The following is a 20259-nucleotide window of genomic DNA, read 5'->3' on the forward strand; positions in this document are numbered from 1 at the left end:
CAGTAAAAGATATATTATTTTTCAATGCATTGATAGCTTCATGGATCATTAACATACTTATGCAAACTATTACACATCTCAAAGGTCATCATGATCTGCGCATGTCACATCCGGGCATTTGCAACATTTTCCGATGTTTAGCTGCAGCGGTTCAAATTTGTAAACGTATTCTCTGTTTAATTTAGTACCTAGTTATGCATTTCGTTTATTTTCTTTGAAGAGTATTCAACACAATTTCTTTCGCAACTGGTTTTTCTCGTATTCTGTTACCCGTCGTGCTTGACAGCTGTAGTTTTCATCGGATACTTGCAAAGGTGAGAACACATCAATAATAATCACGTTGAATCGTGTGTTGTGTATTGGGTTCTGTTTTAGGAGTATACTCAGTATAGGTTTTCGACATTGATGATTAAAGTGGTAATTACACATTTGCTTTGCAGATTATCAGTGTATAAAAACAAAAATTACAGTACATATCTTTGGAAAACGGGATTTACTCATTGTTTGGCAAATGTTGGACATTTACTGATTTAGTACAATGCTATAGTGAGTACTATATCAATAGGTAGACAGAGTTATGGGAGGTCAACATTGCCACTACACTGCCAAAAATTTCAACTGATTACTGCTACATTTCTTCAAATTTTCAGGTTATCATTTCTGCTACATTTTTTATAAATTTTGATAAAACTTTTATCAATAGGACTATTGCGGAAAACAATTCATTACTGCTACTTATCGAAATAGCCAACAATGGTACGGAATATGAGTTCCATACAACATACTTCACTCAACATTTAGTGAAGTACAATTTGGATCTTAATTCTCATAGAAATGAGTACATATGTCTGTAGACAAAATGTAATTATTTAAGTAGTGGAGTATTTGGGAGATATGAACATGAGTGTGCTGAGGAGAAACTTGCATGTATATGTTGTATTTTAAATTAATCTGTACATGAATAAGGGGCTAACTTACGAAAGAGGCAATGTAGCGGTAATGTATACTTTTTGAATGTTGCAGAACGTATCTTTTTTGTAACAGTAATGACTGAGTAGCAGTAATGAAAATTTTGAAAATGTAGCACCAAGCGGTAATGACACTCATCCAAAGTTACAAGACAAGTTTGATGACTTTGAAGCTCATTGGAGAGGGAGATGTTACAACAAAGCACCATTGCAAAATACAAATTTAAATAGAACACTTAAAACTCCTTAAATAATTTTCACACTACACATTACCGTAACATAAAAGTGATTTTAAGAAGTTAGGGGATTATAAGATTACCTAGATATCTCTCTGTGAGAGAGGTATTACCTGATGATGCTTGTGAGTTTGAAGCTGCATGCAGTTCTGAGTTGTCCGGGGAAAAAAAATTGAGGAACTTGCTTAATTGAATAATCAGTGTCTTGAGACAGGCTCTCACCAAAGTTAGACTGCCTCCCATATGCCTGCAGTGTAGCAGAAAATTGTAGAATCATTCTAAAACAATTTTGGAGAAAAATTAAGTTACACGAAAAATAACTAATAAATTAATCATAGCCAATATTTTTGAGATTGTGGATACTTTTTATCCAATACTTTAATTCATATAATGAAAAAATTCAACTCTTTTTTTTTCAATGTTTTTTCTTTTTTTAAATTTAAATGTGTTGTTGAATGACATTTGGAACTTTCTGAAATTTTCATAGTAAATGCACTGAGTTAGACTTATTACCTATGTTTTCTTTGCTACAAAGGCAGAAGGCCGCCATTTTCAAATTCATTTATTGTCATATAAACAAGCTTTGACTATCTTGGTTATTAAATATTTTGATATTATGTATGTCAGTGAACATTTACACTTTTATTGAACCAGGAAATTTCATTTTAGCAATTCCACAAGTAAACAACTTATTCAAAACGTAACATTGACAATGACAAGTATGGAAGCAGAGAGAGCTAGTAATTCTGATGACAATGGAAGAGACACACCTAGAGAAAGTTTTGATATGCCATCAAGGACAGATACCCCTGGTCCAGTGCCAAAGTACATGTATAGTAGGGTAAGTACACAAATCAGGTCTACTCTCCCAGAGAACCATCTAATGTTGTCCTTTTGAGTAATAAAGGATACACCATGTTTTGTGACTAGATACAGTGTTTATTAAAGGAATTGTCTGTTTCCTATCAAAAAAGGTGAAAAAACAACACAAAATTTGGATATGAATATCATTTGAGTAACTTTCTATTGCATGATTTACCTATTTCTTTATAGCTTTCTGGTTGGCTGTTTTAGGTCACATATAAACTTCAATATTATTTTTGTTTAAAAAAAAAATTTTGAATAATTGGTTACGAGGCAATGCTAATTTTGCTTTCATTTAGGCCACTGTAGCCTTGATCTTGTGCAAAGAAAAAGTATTACTCAATTGCATAAAAGATGTACAGTATTTGGGTTGGAAAGTACGCTGATGATAAATGGAAAAACAAAAACAAAACACAAAAAAGGGGGGCTTGTCATTTGGACAGAAACGTTTGTGTTTTTACTGGTCACACCGTTTCTCATCGGTTTTGCCAGCATAACTGGCAGTTTTCTACAACTCTGGATATTTTTCATATCAGAAAGTCTAACTAAATCATAATGCTATGTGTTTCATGTAATTATTTGCACTACAGGATTTATGACTAAATAAAATAACACTATATTTAAAGTCTTCTTTCTTTGAAAACTTTTGTAGGACAAGTTGATGGATATATCTACAAGTAAGCTGGCTAAAGAAAGGCCTCCATGCCTTTCCAAGGACCATGACACGTAAGGAAAATCCAGGAAATCCCCTTCTGATACATTTTAACTTGACTCATTGTATAGCATACCTTAAACATATATCAGAAATTTCACAATATATATAAGACAAAACGCTTGACACAAAAGATTACTTTATTGTTAATTTGACTCTTAAACACTTTCTTGATTATATGTAGGCATTAATTAAGTGATATGATTATGACCTCATATTGCAAGCTAGAATTTTTGAATTTTTTAAACCAAATTGTAATGTGATCACTGCCTTATGTCTGCTGATTGATTTCTAGGGCGGAGGGACTGTGGGATCCAGAGAAGTGGTTTCGATCTTTCGACACTTCTCGTGGAAACTCACCTATGACAGTTGGAGATAAGAAGCGTCCACTAGAGTTAGACAGAGAATGCCTGAATCGTCGCAGACCATCAGGTAAAGAAATAATCTAAGTTCAATATCTGTTTTAATCTCCTAAAATTTATTGTATATTAATCTTTTGAATGCCATATAAGAAAGATTAGTCTAAGTCAAGAACAATAAGTCAATGCGTGTCATTTTATGTAAAATGTTTAACATAAGGAATATTTTTTATCAAATGTGAAAGAAAGATAGGTAAACAGTAATAAACACCATTGAATATGATTTTTGTTTAGCACAAAGCTTTTCAGATACTTCTGTATGGTTCTTTGTACACAAAGTAGTCTAGTCAAATTATCAAATTTTCCATCAAAATGTGAACTAATTGCAACAGTTTCAAAACTTAGTTTTAATCAATCTATGATATGATCTGAATATATAACAAAAAGTTTAGAAAAAATTATACATGGGAAAATTGAAAAATTGAGGTCATTATTGGGACGTATTGTGTTCACTCTGATTAAGTGTTAAACGAACAATGTAAAGTAGAAACTTCTATGTTGGTTTAAAAAAACAATTAAGTAGCGAAATAAACTTAACTGAATAAACTGAATTGGAAAAAAATTAAATATTGGTTACTATATGTGTTGGTTGCCATGGAAACAGTATAAATTGAGAATATCACCTTCTTTTGAACAATGAACCTTTACAAAAACGAATACAGTCACTACGTTAGTTTACACACATACTCAAAATGCATTCTCCATAAATGCTTCAAAGAAATTATTTAGAAGATTTATGTAAATAGGTGGTAACCATGGATACATTATAAATGAATTTTACTTGAAAAATTTCGGTATTCAGCAATGCTAAGTATAGCACGAATATACTCAATCACCAAAAGTTAAGAAACAATAAAAATGTTTTAATTCATATGAAAGGTAATATCCGAAAATAATTAGGAGCAGATTTAGAGGGGTCGGGGGACATCCCCCAATAAGAATTTTTTTCTGAAAAAGTAGGAGAAAATGCCCCCCCCCACCCCCCCACCCCAAAAAAAAACTGAATCCCCCCTGTAACTGCAAGGTTTTCCCCGTATATGAAGAAAATTGTGGGAAAATATCATAGAAACCCATTCCTCCCCGAAATAGATTTATATGTTTTTATTCTGGTTTAGGTAGGTTGTTAATTTTTTTTTGTCAAAAAATATTTGAAATCTGAATTTTTTTTACGCACAGCAAAGCTGTTCCCCATAGATTACATTGTAGTTGTGTTGTCCACCCTTCAGTAAATTTTCTTTCAACATGTGACACCAGTTTTGAGTCCCTGCGATATGATTGGTTGGTAACTTGTGTAAAATGCTCAGAAATGAAAAAAAAATACTCTGTTAACATCAGTATCATAAAATGCTTAGAGTACACTATAATTAGTATGAGGGTTCTTACTTGATCAGAACTTGAACCCACCCCACACCCGGGTACCCTACAAGGTATTTCTTTTCATGAGTTTAATAAAAGTGCTATCTTACTCATATCAAGTTGATCAATGTATTTTTTTTTACCCTCCATATAATGAAACCACGCCCTCCGGTGTGATAAGAACATAGCAACATTCAGTCATTGTTGCTTCATGGATGGTGATATTCCAGAAAATATATCAAGATTTTTTTCAGTGTAATTATACCCTCAACTACATATATGATATATGAGTAAATCATATACTCAAATATGAAGATAAGACACGTTTTAGGATAAAATCTGAAATTGTTATCCCTTGATAATGATCATTGTTGATCAAGATGTAGCCGAATTAACAGTAATTAAATTGCATTTAGTACAAAATATCGTGAAATGTGCGCGCACAGTTAATAATTATTATATTGTCACCCTTATTAAATCTTAATGTATTTCAAACCGTTTCTATGTAATGTTACTTGAAGAGGGTGGGGGCAATTGAAAGCACACAGTAGATTATTTTATTCTTATTGATAAAAAAAATCTAAGGTCAAATTAAAGCACTTACACATTCAAATGCAATGAAGTTAAAGAGAGCAAGCCAAGTATTTGTTTCAAGGAAGAATTAAATGTTAAACTCTTGGTAGATACTGGTAGTCAATTTTTACTTGTTCAAATTCATATGTAAAAGTATTATTGTTATGTTTTCCCAAATATTTTTATCCTAACAGTAATAGAAATTACAAAACTTTGGCTTTAATCTAGGAATTCACCTGCATGGTGTAGTGGTTAGAGCATCTGCTCTAGAGTTGCGAAGTAAGGAGTCTATCCTTACGTCGCGGGTTCGAATCCCACTGTGGGATATGGAGACCGGTCGGATAAGACCGTATAAACCGAAGTCCCGTGTCGCAGTAGGCACTGGCGCGAAAAGATCCCTCACTGCTTAATGGCCCTAAGTGCTGAGTATATAGAACAAAATGTGCAGCTCTCCACTGGCAAGTGGTGGCGACTCCATATGAATGAAAAATTTTTGAGAGGGACGTTAAACAATATACAATTATTGTAGAAAGATTCACGTCCATCTACGGTAATTCAAAATTTGCTTAAAAGGTTGTTTGATCCTTCATCTCTTGCTTTGTAGAGTTTCTGATCTCCTGATGACTTTGTAATTTGTCATTATTGAAAATTCAATTGTTAACATATCAGTTTCGGGCAAAGAAAGAAAACATATCAGTTTCGGGCAAAGAAATGAATACATTTTATTTAAAAATGGGTTTAAAATATTTTGTTAAAAAGTTACTTTTAGAATTAAAAAAAAGAGCATTTAAGCATTTAATTCTGTCTAAACAATTCCATTTGAATTATTTCCATTACTATAAACATAATATGCAGCATTTGTACAAGAATAGATGCATGGTGCATCTTTATAGAGAAAAAAGGTCAATATCAATTGGCTTTTTATATAAGGTTCGCTACTCTTTACAAAAGCAATAAGCAGTAAATCTGGAGAGCAAAAAAATTGTTTGAATCACACACTTCAAATTTAAGTTCCGGAGATACCTGAATGGAATTAAATATTTGATTTTTTTAACTTGGAGACCTTAAAATCAAATCTTTTTTTTTTTTTTTTTATTTTTTTTTTTTTTATTGCCCCATCACATGTCCAAGTATATAATAGTGCCAGGGTTGGGGCCCTGGGTTCACTAAGTAACATACATAATACACATATATATTACACAATCATAATGTGACAGGACATTTTTTTCACATATCATTCACACACCTTTCGCTACATAACATGCATATGATTATATTTACAATAATATTTAACAACTGAAATCTTAATATAATCAGTGAAAAGTTGATGTACATCTGTAACTGCATTGTTTTTTCAAAAATATTAATCATATTAAAACATTATCAAATTCCATCGTTTTTTAAAACTGTCCATTTCCCCATTTTTCTTATAAATATATTTTTCACAATTAAAATAATACATAACCTCTTGTTTGACCCTCTCAAAAGATGGTACACATTTTTTACATCTATTTCTATAAATATGCTTTTTTATTATACATACTACTAAATTAAATATATTGTTATATTTATAATGTTTTCCCAACAAAACATCAACTTTGTTTAGAGATATATCAACTCCAAACTGTTCTTTCATCCAATCCAGTACATTTTCCCAAATTTCTGCAACACACTCGCATTCCCAAAAAAGATGACAAAGTGTCTCTGGGTGTTTCTTACAAAAACTACATAAATCTGAGTCAGTAACACCAATTTTGTGTAAATATGTATTTGTAGCTAAAATTCTATGTACAATTCTATAGTGGAACCATCTTAACTGTATATCATTTGTTATGTTAAAAAACAGAATGTTTTGTTTTTTCCACCAAAATTCATCAACATTAAGTTCTAAAATGTTTTCCCATTTCATTTCACTTTTTGGTTTTTTGTATTTCTGACTAATAAAAACATCATAGAAATCTCTTGCACCTTGTTTGCTTTTTGTTATTGTTTGTAAGAATTTTGGGAAGAAAGGTTGATTTCTTTGAATTATATTATGATCATAATTCAATTGTAATTTTCTAATACAATTTGTTATGCCTAAAAACATTGTAAAAGGTGTTTTTAAATCATATTGTTTACAAAAGTCTTGGTATCCTAACAAAGTCCCATTTATATCATAAAAATCAAAAACAAATTGTATACCTTGTCTCAGCCATGACTTATAACAAACACTTCTGTTGTTTATACATATTGATGGATTATACCATATGGGACTTAAAATAGATGTTTGATCATCAATACATAATCTCAAATCCAACAATGCTGAAAAAACATCATTCCAGAAAACATTTTCCGTATCTTTCTTAAGTTTTTTTGAAAAATCCCTACCATAGATAACTAAATATTTAATGTCAGGAATTAAATCTTTTAGCAATTCTTTCCAGGCTGATTTACATGAACTATCAAACAATCTGCGAATCCATGTAATTTTTAAACTTTTACAAAATGAATCAAGACATGTCATTCTCATACCACCGTTTTCATAAAATCAAATCTTGTTCATGTGATTCCATAAATTCTTTACTCTTTATTTCAAAATGATAAATTTCTATAACTTTTCTAGATATTAAATCAAAATAATTATATTCTGTGATGATGCAATTGTAACAACTCTGATATACATTGTACATGTACTTGTCTGATAAGCTTCCTTGCAGAATTCTTTAGAAAAGGCTGTTTGGACTTATTTTGTATACAAACTGTGTTCCATACATTTTTTGTTTCTTGTGTATAAATTCCAAAACTACTGGGGTATAAATGTCCATCAGGTGTTTACAAATAAAATAAAAGTAAACACATTCACATTTAGGAATTTCACATACATGTATATTGTGAATACAAACAGCGTTCCATACTTTTTTGTTTACATGAATGGTAATTGCAACCTTTATCTATATAGATGATATTTGGCCGGTGTGGAAGTTAAACCTTCACTTCTTTGAAAATCAAAATATATAAATTTTTTGATTTAGTTTTGATTGCATAACAATCTACAGGTTAAAACAACAACTTTTAATGCTAATTGGCTATTGTATACAGAATGTCTGTCACATAGAGAAAAAGTACGGTGTGCAAATGGGTAATTCTAAATTCATAATGATCCATAATTTTAATCTTTCGATTTACCAACTTTCCCCTGAGTGAATTTTTCTAAACTTTTTATATGTGAGTTACTAATAGCTTATCTACAAATCTGCATTAAAATATAAACTGTTGCAATTAGTTCTCATTTTTCAGTAGAATGACTAGACTAAAGTAAGATATTTGATACTTGCAGATCCTAAAGAGCGTTTGAGGGATGATAGAGATGGAATTGTTTTGAGCCCTCAGCGCCGAAGCTTTGGAACGGGATGCCATGTCAGTAGTCATGTCCCGTTAGGACGGCAAATCAGCATCCCAGGGCAGGAAAATGGAGAAAGGTCAATAAATTCTATAAATAGATCGAAAGTCACGGAACTCTCATTTTAGACTTAGAGTTTCATTGATTATGGTAAGATTACTTTCTGTCTTCAATTTCCGATATTGTTTGACAGTTGAATTGCATTATTAGTAGGGACAGGAATGCTAGAAGAATAGGAAGTGGACGTATCCAAATTGACAGAGAACGAGAACCAGCACACCAAGAACGAGACTTTAGAGCCATCCGTGACAGGTTTGATCGCGAAGACCGCAGATTTGAAAGTAGAGAAAATAGGGGATTTGGAAGACGAGAGTTTGAAGATAGGGTAAGTTCTTCTTTGGAATTTCTCGAAGGTAGATTTTTTCTAAAAGCATATATACATGTAAAAGAGAGATTGTATTCATTATGGATTAAACATTTAAGCTCCCACATCATGTGATTGTCTTACAGCAGAACTACAGAGAACGGGGACATTATAACAACAGAAATAGGCGGGACTCGTTCCGAGGTCGGGAGGAGGAGGAACCAGAGTGGTTCACAGAGGGGCCTACCAGTCAACACGAGCGCATCGAACTCCATGGATTTGACAAACGGCGCTCCAACACTCCAGAGAAGGACGAGGGCAACTGGAGGCAGATGGAGAAAGAGGAGGCTAATACCCGAGGAGAGAAGATTGAGGAAGTGCCTCGGAAGAAGGAGGAGGAGATGGAAGAGAGTCATCAGGGAGAGTCAGGTATCGAGGGGGTGGCTAATTAAATTGAGGTTCCTGGGATTGTATTAGGTACACAGGGTGTGGCTAATTATATTCAGATTAATGAGGTGGTACTTTTTATAACAAACTGGACAGACTGGTATAAAGAGTATGAATTACTGTAATCATCAGGGAGTGTAGCTACATGTATTTATATTGAGATAACTGAGGAGGTGCTTCAACTAACTGGACAGACTAGTGTAAAATAGAGTATGAACTGCTGTAATCGTAAGGGAGAGTCAGGTAACAAGGGTGTAGCTTTTTATATTGAGGTTACTGAGGTCATATATAGAAAAACTGGATAGACTCATTTTATGTTAGTACTGTAACATAGCTGATATTTGATGAAATGAAAATAATCATTTTATGCTTAGGATTTATTAAGTGTGTGATTCTAATGTCTTCTCCTTTTCTTTCAGTGGCAAATGTGACAGACAGAAATGGAAGTCTAGAAACCAATGAACCAAGTTCTCCTGAAGAATCCAACAATTCAGATAGTATTAATGTACAGTCACCACAAAATAATAATCTGTTTGACTTCAATGAGTTCTTTAGGATTGAAAACTTGCCTGGACTTAATGTAAGTATTGATCATAGAAAAGTTCAGTTTGTGAGTCTGATTTCTGACATTCTTGTTAATTCCCTGTCATTAGGTTTTATCTGAAGCATTTAAATACAAGTGCACTGGTTTGTTTGAAGGATGGAGTCAGTCCTACAGCTGATGTAACAGGAATCCAGAGTCGATTCAGTAAGTGGTTCTCCAACAGCAGCAGGGACAACAGCAGGAGGTCCTCAATCAATGAAGATTTTGGATACCTCAATGGTAAGATATAGTAAGAAATACATGGTACATGTATGTATAACAATCGATGAAGATTTTGGATACCTCAGTGGTAAGATTTTATAAGAAATACATGGTACCTGTATGTGATAAATGTGAAGTTGAAAGAACTTGGCATTATGTACATTTACTGTTACATTCAAGTAATCAGTGAACAAAGAATATGAGAAAAATCAGCTACAAATATAAACTTATATTTGACCAGTATATTTGTATCTTTCCAATACTTCAGATTTGTTGAGTGGTTCTAAGAGTCCAGTAATCCCTTCACCCCCACCCCCCTCTGCCAATTCCTTCACTCACCAGTCGGTTTTCTCCACATCGGCAAACAGCACATTCCAAGACAAACCACAACATCTGAGTTACGACTTTTCTTCGGTGCAGAAAAATACAATAGGTCCCATGCTGAATGCATTGTTCCAGAACTCTTCACATGATAGATCTCACAGGAGTAGTAAGTTTTTTTTTTTGTAGAGTTGTATACTTTGGACACTTTTACAGCTCTTTTCTAAATTAGTGATGCTGTTAAAAATAAATTGCTATTAAATCTAAATGATGTTAAGGGAATATTAACTGCCTTTCTTATTGTACATAACTTAAAACTCATGTACTACAGGTACAAGCAGTATGACAGCTCAGGATGCAGAGGCACAGCTAAAAGCTTTGTTGTTTGGAAGAAAGGGTTCTACTCCATCTAGTAGTGGTACAGGCAGTCCTTCTGTGGCCTCTCCACTCAGTAAGTGCATATTAAAGTATCTGAAAGAAATGGGATTTATAAATCTTGCATGTTAATGAACTATACTGAAAAAAAGAGAAAATAAGACCTCCAAAGGAGGTGCTTTGCAAGAATTGTTTTCAGATTAAATTTTGAAAAAAATAATTTCTGTCAGCCTATTTATTTAGCTGTAATTAGAATTCTGTTTTTAGTAATTAGTAGGAAATAAAACCGACATGATGTTTGTAGATCTTCCTGGTCGATTTAAGACAGTGGCGGAATTGGAAGCTGACATGAAGCCCCCTAATCGTACTTACACCCCACCAGGTGCCCCTATACAGCACCCTGTGACAAGCCAATCAGTTCAGCGTAAGGTTACTCAGCCTCCTCCCCCAGCACAGTCTCCTAAGGATCAGCAGGATGATCTGGCTGCGTTTAACAAACTCCTAAGTCTGATGCAGGCTGGGGCTGCTGCAGCGGTGGAGTCTCCCACCAAACTGCCACAGATTGTAAGTCTTCATCAACAGTTGTACCATTTTCAGAGTTAAGGAGTGAATATATGTTAGCATGTTTTCTGACCTTGTTTAGATCTATTACGTTAAAAATAAAGTGTTTATCGGTATCAGATTTGTTAGGCTTTAAAATCTTTGCAATGCTTTCCGCTGTAAATGGTGAATGATGTCAATAAATCCCATCATTTTCTACTACGCAACAGGTGTTTTTGTGTCATCATCAGTGGTGATACCCTATTCCTTTGATTACCTTCTGTATATTTTATATATAAAATGACTTGTGAATCTTTGGATCACCATTTGAATTTTCTCAGGTTGGACGAAATCTTGATCAGAGAACCATGTCTCCTATCTTCTCTGGCCAGCCCCCTGCTCCCCCCAACAATATGCCACCCACAGGACAACAACCTCTCACCCCTGGCAGTGTTGCACAGAATGAGTTCCTTCAGGTAAGTTAAAACAAGATATATAAAGACACTGCATATATTTAACAAATTAAAGTTGCATGTATGGTTTTTCTGTCAAAAAATATTCATGTTCCACTTTATATGGGTTTTGATATTTTTTAATGACTGTTAAAATTGAAGATTTATGATAAAAAAGCTTTAATGACAATTATCTTTAGGCTTTGTTGCGAAATAAGGAGCAACAGCTTCAAATTCGCCAGCAGACTCTAAATCACATGCGTGGAAGTGTTCACATAAACAACCAGTCCACTCCAATAGCACAACCCCCTCAGAACTTTCAGCAGACCCCACCTTCTGCAGGAGCCACCCAGCCTAAGCATCCCAACAGCTCTGAGGCACTGGCCAACTTTATCAAACAAAATCCTACGATCATTACCAAACCCTCCACACCTACCCCACCCCCACAGCAACCTCCACAGCCCCTTCACAATGTGCCAGCGGTCCACTCTCCCCTGGCCCCACACCCGGGCCAGGCAGCTGTTATTGGTTTGATGCAGAATACCCCATCTCCCAGAGCAGCCTCTCCTCAACTTATTCAGCAGACTTTGTTGGCCCAGCCAGGGTCTCCAAGAGTTCCCTCTCCTATCAGTAAGGATGGCTTTTATTTAAATCCACAGTTTTTGCTGTAAATTGATTCATAAGAGAAAATTAAATCTTTCCAGCAAGAAACAAGCTAAATAGATTTACAGAATACCATGATATTTATTATTTCAGTGTTCAGTCAGCAGCCACCCATGCATCTGAGTGCCCCTTCACCTATCCACCCGTCACAAATAGCAGGAAAAACCTCACCTGTTTCCATGCAGGCAGCTACCAATTTATCTGTAAGATATGTGCCACTGTAAAATTATGTATTTAACATACAAGTATATACACATATAAATGCAAAATACTGTATAAGGGGTTTAATTCAACATTTAATCAGCTGCCATGACCCTTGTGGTTTGAGCTGCAAATTTATATTTCACCAAAAAGTGGTAAGATAATTAATGGCAGACACAAATTATTACCCCCATAAATAACTTATTTATTTAAAATTTAATAGTTGACCACTACTTTTTGATTTGAAGAAATTTATATTCTGCCCGCAGTAATTAGGGCCCCGCAAGGATTTGCGGGTGCCCTATAGTAATCACTCTGTCTGTCTGTCCATCTGTCCGTCTGTCATTCTTCTGTCCACAAATTTTCTGGTTTTTTTCCAATAACTTTTTTTATGATTGCCCAATTAAGATCAAATTTGGTATGGTAGTTCAATAGGCAGACAGACATCTTTTGATGCTTAATTTGTTTCTCTTTGTCCCCTGGTTTAAAGCTGGGGTGGTGGGGTAGATTCCTTAACTTTATATAAGAATGCATTGGCAAAGAGAGATAACTTCTGAAACTGTTCCCATTGTAAACTGAATGCTGCTAGGAGTCCCTTGGGATTAATTAGCAGAAAATCCAAAGCATTATCTTTATCTGTCACATTGAGATTAATTACCACCTCTGTCTGCAAATGAAGTTTGTTTTGAAGTTAAGTCAATTTGGAATGCTATGAACACTCTGAAATGTGGATTTAAATATAAATGTTTATACTTTATTTTTGTTAAAATACCCTACACAATAGTTATGATTTCATTGAATTCTAAAAACAAGAAATAGATTAAAGAAGATATATTTTTTATTTTTACTTTTTTTACTTTATGTAAATTCAAGAATATTATTAATATTAACAGATAGTTGGATAATAACCTCATTCTATAATTACTGAAAAAGTTCTTATTGTAACTTTAGAAGAAAATGATGAGAGAGGTACAATTAATCCCTTGGGATTAATTATCTAGCCTGCTGCTGAAAATTTAGTAGGCTTGTCTTCATCTGTCACTTTAAGATTAATGAAAACCTTTGTCTGCTGTTTGTTTTGAAGTTAAGGTCAAGCCTTCATGATATTTGCATTCAATGAAGGCTGGCATTTTATATAACATACATTCATGTTAAGTTGTTCTTAACTGCCTAATGTAAATACAATTAAGGATATTTACAGGTTTTTGGATATTCAGGAATTATCTTGAAATTTTAAGAATACAGTTGCTGTTGCTTATTCATCGTATAGTTTTTAATCATTCCGTAAGCTGCATCCTTAATAATTCAACCCCATGGCGGGGCCCTTGCTGACTGGTCAGTTTTCTAGTTACTTTTGAGAACAAAGAACAATTTTCTCTCAAGAAATGAAAAATGAAACAATTTTCTTATTCAGTCCACTGGTACAGCCACAATTCGACCCCCTGTTGTGCCTCGTGTGCCAAGCCCCCAGGAGCTGATTGCCCACACACAGGCCATAATGCAGACTGCCCTCCTAAAAAAGCAACTGGAGGACCAGAAAGAGAGATTCATCAAGAAACAGCAAGAAAGGTAAGAACATGAGAACAGTTCGTAAAATATCAGAAAATGATAGGGAAGTTAAAATCTGAATTGGAGGTGTTTAAAACAGGATGGCATGTCTAAACAAATTAAATGTCATGATTTGTTTTTGCAGAGGAAAGTCCCCAAATCCTCCTGCTCCACAAGGAAAAGGGGCCCCAGTAGGCCAGCAGCTTAGTCCTGCATCCCCTTGTTTAGCCCCAAGTGGAACTTCTCCAGCTTCATCTTTCCCGCAATCCTCAGCCCCCCTGAGCACACCCACACCACAGTCCATGTCTGCTTCTAAGGTGCAAATTATTACCTTTGAATGTAAAGATGTATCCTCTCTCTTACAACTTTATGTAGTACATTTACACGTATAAAAGAAGCTTTAATTTCAAATTTATTTTCATAGCAACCATCTGTCACAGCGTCTTTTACCCCAACTTCAGTAATGAGAAAAATGCACTCTGACAAAGCTAGTGAGAAAGAGAAACAGAGAGTAGATGGTCAGAAAATGGATGGAAGTGACGGTAATATACATGATAAAAATTGTACCCAAGGCTTTGATATTTCTGTTGAGTTCTGTCTTAAGGCAAAGATAAAAGCTTTTGTAAATATCAAATTAAAAAGAATTCCTTTGACAATTTTATTTTTGTACATGTAGGTGACAAAAGAACCCCACCTGTTAAACAGTTGGTAATGCCAGACGACCAAAGTAATGAGGGCAAGAAACAGGATCAGAATGTGTTTAATTTCCGAACAGTACAACAACAGAGTCAGGTTTCTCAATCTTCTAGTCAGCCACCCATGTCTCTGGGGCAGAATGTTGTATCCCCAGGCACAAGCCAAGCTTCCATCAATGCTCACAATCAAATGCCAAACCTTAGCATTCCTCCTCCTTCACTGGCCAATCAGAATGGCCCTCCTTCACTGGCCAATCAAAACTCACCACAGTTCTCCCGAAACAACTCTGTTGATCAGGTAAAGATGATGTTGCATTATGAGTACAAGGAATCAACCAAATTACTTTATTGATTGCTTTAAGCATTTTGTTCGGAAAATGTTGCAAAGTTAAATTCACCAGAAAGGAACCTTTTATAACCCTATTTGTCTGTTTGTAGGTACAGCAGCATATGACTGCTGTGGATCAGGTGGCCGCTATCCAAGCAATGATCGCTGCCGACAGACTGAAGCAGGCCAGACCAGTGATGGGCACTCCATTATCTTCAGCTGTGACCATGCAGGCTGCAGGAAGGCCAATAGTTAAAGGTATGACAAACTAAGAAAATTTTTTAGCACATATAGTTTCAAAACTTTTTAAAATAAAGAATTATTCAATGTACAAATACTTGTAATTAAGATCTGTTATGCAAAATAAGAGATACTATAACATGTATTTCAAAGCAGATTAGAACTTGCATATTAATATGGAAATTTAATTCTTTGATATGATATTTTATGATAATCTGTCTTTATTTAGGAATGACTGTGAATTCTTCACTTCCCCAACAAAACCCAACTCAGCTGAACAAGATTTTGAGTCCCCAGATCTCCAATCCTAACATGGTGAAGCCTGACCTTCAGACTCCCCCTCAGCGACCAATCATAGGCTCAGGCGCTACACCCATCTCCTCCTCCGGGGCAGAACTGAGTAAAGTCCTACAGGTATCACACCACTGTCATATTACAATCTACAATAATTCTGTTTTGGTCTTTAAGTAAAAGTACAAGAGATAATGCCTTATTTTTTATATTTTTTTTTATATTTTTTACATTTTTATGCAGATGTTAAAGCTTTGCAAGTTTTATTTTTAAATTCTTGATTCAACAGTTGAGAAATATTTCAGTTTTGTGTTTTTGAAATCACTTGTCTTTGAAATTTCTATTCCTTTCTTTCAATGTGTTGTCTTCATGCATTGAAATGAATATCTTGCACGTACGTTTACAGCAGAGACATGTCATTTCACCAAACCCCTTGACCCGTCCCTCAGTAGGGACCCCACAAGGTCTCCCCATGGGTATCCCCATCACTGGAAGACTCCCCCTCCAGCCTCCTGTTAGTGTGGGTCATAATCCTTTACTGATGCAGCAAATGATGCAAGGCAACATCTCTCAAACAACAGTTAGAGGTAAGTTAAATAGAAATTAAAAGACAGCTTTGTTACCTCTTGTGTGTATATGAACACATGTAAATCAGTCTTACAGTAAGGTAAATTATTTCATTCAATGTAATCTTAATATTGTAGTTAACACATTGAACCAGATACATCTGAACCAAATGGCCATGCAAGCTCAGCACCAGCGGATAGTGGATCCAAGATTACAGGGTATAAGAGGGGTGTACACTCCCCCTGCCTCTGGTTCAGCTCCCCGGGCACTGACTAACACTCCCATGGTGAACAGGTCCTTGACTCCAGGAAAGCAAGGTGAGATGTATTAAATGACATAGGTTTGTAAATGTAACTATGTATATAGTGTTCTTTATCTTGTTTTATGGTTTGATTTATTTTATGTGCAGAAGAAACAAATATCCGAATTTTAAATGTTTTTGTACTTCCTAATTAGCTATTTAGCATAGCAAATCTGAAAACTTATAGATTATAGTTTGTTATTCTGCATCCACAGCTTTGCATACAAATGACAAGTTCCACGATTGGTGCATACATTAGCTTTGACTTCTGACATTATATACACTATAAGTATAATGTATTTAATGTTATGTTTGTTTCTGTTCACAGTACTAAATGGCCCAATTTCCCCAAACAACAATAAAGGCAATGAACCAAATCTCCTGAAATGGTTTGGTACAGATGTCCTTAAAACCCCTCTTCCCCACATGCCTCCCCTGCCTACCCAGGGACAGAGAGTAATGACGGTAGACGAAATAGAGCGATACACACAGGCTGTGTCTAACTAACACTGGGTCAGAGCGATACACACAGGCTGTGTCTACTAACACTGTGTCTAACCTGAACAGTGATTTGTTCTTACAAGCTAGTCCAGATACGTACTTATACAGGGAATGAATGCTGTCTGCTGATTGAAATGATGAATGAAATAGAGAATGCTTGAATCAAGTGCATGTATAGTGTATATTTTCAACATTTTGCTCATTTGGTCTTTGTTATTTTTGATATAATTTTTTTTGCCAATGTGTACTTTTTAAACAGAGATACGGTTCCTTATTTGAACTTTAAAAAAAAAAACTGTGTATGTGTAGCTAACAACGGAATGAAAATGTATATTGTGATTGTCTACTTTTGTACATATATATAAATAAATGATCTTGTAAATAAGTTTTTTTCTTCTTGTTTGAAATGTTCCTTTTCTTATTGATATTGTAAATCAATGTTATACATTGTAAGTCATCCACTGTAAATATTGTATTATAGTTATTATTATAAATCTTTGTTCCCTTCAATATTTTGGTTGTTCTAATCTTGTTGCTTTACAATGTACATATAGATTTGTTGACTTTGTGTGCAGTGTTAGAGTCCTATGTGCTGGATGTTTACATATCAGCCTTATAGAACTAGGTCAATTTGGTAATTTCTTTTATTCAAATGATTTTGGATGAAACAGATATGCGTTAGAAATGGTCAGTATGTAGATATTTTTTCCTGTCCTTGATTAATTTTTCACTTTCCACCCTATATTAATTATTGCCCTTCTGTATAGTTGTAAATATTTTTTGCTTTTTTGGGGGTATTTAGTGTTCTATATATGTGCATAGAGAAAAAAATGTCGAAGCATTTTTATTGATAAAAATTCATAAGTGTATGTTTGTAATATACATGTGTATGCATATTGTGGTTTTGTTTATAGAAACCTCTTTAATGTACTTCATATTTGTGGCATATCATTTGTCATTTCCAAGCATTTCATATTCATTTATATAAAGACAGTATTGCTTCAGATGTATATCAAGGTCTTTTTTAGTGATTTGAAATATTACATGTATTTGAAGAGACATATTGTTTTCGTAATATGGTGCAATTTACTGTGTAATCTTGCTATATATAAATGTGGCTAGTGTCAATACAACTACGTGTTTAATAATAACCAATCATAAACATGATGGGCAAATTGTCTAAAATGTTCAGTTTATTGTGTTTAAGATACTCAGTCATTTATATGATACTTTTATACTTTGCAGCTTAACTACACCCCACTTTGTTTACACAGTTCACTCCCTTAATAGAAAGGGGAAAAAATATTGACAGCATTTGATCTATGATTGTAAACTTTTCAGGAAACTATTGCTGTAGAATTTTTTTTTATTTTTTCAGTTGGATGTGTTTTGCTATAAATTAAGATTGGATAAAAGAGAGATATTATAAAAATATTTGATTTTATTAAGTTAAAATAAATCCATGAAGCTAATGAAGCATTAGGAAAACATTAGAAGTAGATAGGTCTTGTAAGTAAGCAAAGATTATTTTGTTGTTGTACAGTTATGTTGGATTCAAGGTTAATTTACATTTTTCTAATAGTGCTAATTTCATAATCTGTTGATATTGCATGTACCTACATGTATATGTTATTTTTTTCATGAGTGATGCGGTGAAGTTAGTAGAGGGAGAAATAAATTTCATTTTTCATATACTTTAGAAAGTAACTCAAGGACAAATTCAGATTCTTTACTGTGTACAGTTGACTGTATTATTAAAACAGTCTTTTGTATTAAATTATAATTTATTTACTTGTGAGCAATTCCTGAAATAGTATAGATTACCAGTCAAGAAAACAAATTATAAGCAGTTTTCATATCTTAAAGCATTTCTAGAGTATAACAAAATGATACAGGCCTGTGCAAGATCCAAATTGGTTTTCAACAAATTCACAGTGCAGACATGAAAATATTTTAGCTTTTAATTATATTTTTCCGATTACCAATTTCTCTTTTTCAATATATGTCTCTGCATACCAACCTTATAAACCATTCAGTTCTTAAACTTTATACTAAACATAATTTATGACTCGTTATTCAGGATGTCAATATGTGGACCAATTTGTTATGGCTCCCAGACTAAAGCTGGGGGATAGGTGAAGTATTTTGATGCATTAGAGCTCCATGTATGTATGAGGCTTAAGTGAGACTGACAGTGAGGGGAGAATGAGATCATCAAGTTTTCGTGTCAAATAAATGTTTTGATGTTGAAGACATTTAAAACCTTGCAAAATGTTGTTTATCAGGATTGTCATGAGATAAAATTACACTACCCTTGATCTTTGGCTAGAGTTTTCTTATTTTTGTATATATATGAAATTTACATAAAAAGATCCTTAAATCTTCAGTCACAAGAGTATATGCCTGAATTTTGTGTTTGAAATGCATGTTTTGAAATCACTTTTGTAGTTATAATGCTTTTTTCCACATTGAATTTGACAGAAATATGTGTACATAATTATAAATAGAACAATCCTCCATGTGTCCTGAACATGAAAGTTACATGTACTAGAAATGTCACCAGGTACATTCAGTTCACTTCTTTCAAGTGATTTCATAGTTGCTGTTATTTAGTTTAATTTCTCCATTGCAATTGTAAAGTTTTGTAATTTTATATTTATGAAAAAGAAATAATTATAAATATTCAGCTATTTTTTGTTATGGCAACAGATTTGTCAATTTAGTCATGTTCAGTTTGAAAGTAAGCCAAGAGCTTGTGGTTCATGTTCATTTTATCTCATTGCTTTTCTGTAATAAAGAATGAAATCTTGTGTTAGTTTTCTGATTTAATCCTTAATCCATCGGGCAGGTTATATAACGTTTGCAGAAAAAATTGTAGTTCCTGTCTAGGCTATACCTTTTATCCAGAAATATTGGAATATAAATTTATACCTAACACAAAAATTATCAACTTGAAGTGTTCAGAACATTGACCCAAAGTCATTTGGACAAGTTCACTGTTGACTGTTTGAAAATTATTTTATCCATAAATCTCTACAATGATGCACATTGAAGTGGTAAAATTGAGTGGGATTTTATGGTCTTTCTTACTGATTGTAATTGTTTATGAC

The 20259-nt window shown here is 33.9% G+C and overlaps 1 protein-coding gene across 2 annotated transcripts; it reads left to right on the forward strand.

Moving 5' to 3' along the window:
* The first annotated feature begins 100 nt into the window (after positions 1-100).
* LOC134258758 (eukaryotic translation initiation factor 4E transporter-like) lies at positions 101-19959 on the forward strand. 2 transcript variants are annotated; one of them, XM_062741336.1, is made up of 24 exons: positions 101-314; positions 1874-2045; positions 2721-2794; positions 3076-3212; positions 8448-8589; positions 8721-8895; positions 9021-9303; positions 9741-9901; positions 10021-10144; positions 10395-10616; positions 10779-10898; positions 11127-11386; positions 11704-11838; positions 12015-12444; positions 12571-12680; positions 14093-14247; positions 14372-14543; positions 14651-14768; positions 14903-15219; positions 15360-15507; positions 15719-15903; positions 16187-16367; positions 16485-16664; positions 16977-19959. In XM_062741336.1, exons 2-24 carry the CDS (start codon positions 1917-1919, stop codon positions 17153-17155), a joined length of 4137 nt encoding a protein of 1378 aa, XP_062597320.1. In that variant the 5' UTR covers positions 101-314; positions 1874-1916; the 3' UTR covers positions 17156-19959. The 2 variants fall into 2 exon arrangements, with proteins under 2 accessions (XP_062597320.1, XP_062597321.1); XM_062741337.1 differs by having other exon boundaries at positions 9024-9303.
* Positions 19960-20259: the final 300 nt, after the last annotated feature.

The sequence above is a fragment of the Saccostrea cucullata genome, unplaced genomic scaffold (assembly GCF_032062105.1).
Source record: "Saccostrea cucullata isolate Sc308-1 unplaced genomic scaffold, CSIRO_AGI_Scuc_v1 ctg27, whole genome shotgun sequence".
NCBI classification, from domain to species: Eukaryota; Metazoa; Mollusca; class Bivalvia; order Ostreida; family Ostreidae; genus Saccostrea; species Saccostrea cuccullata.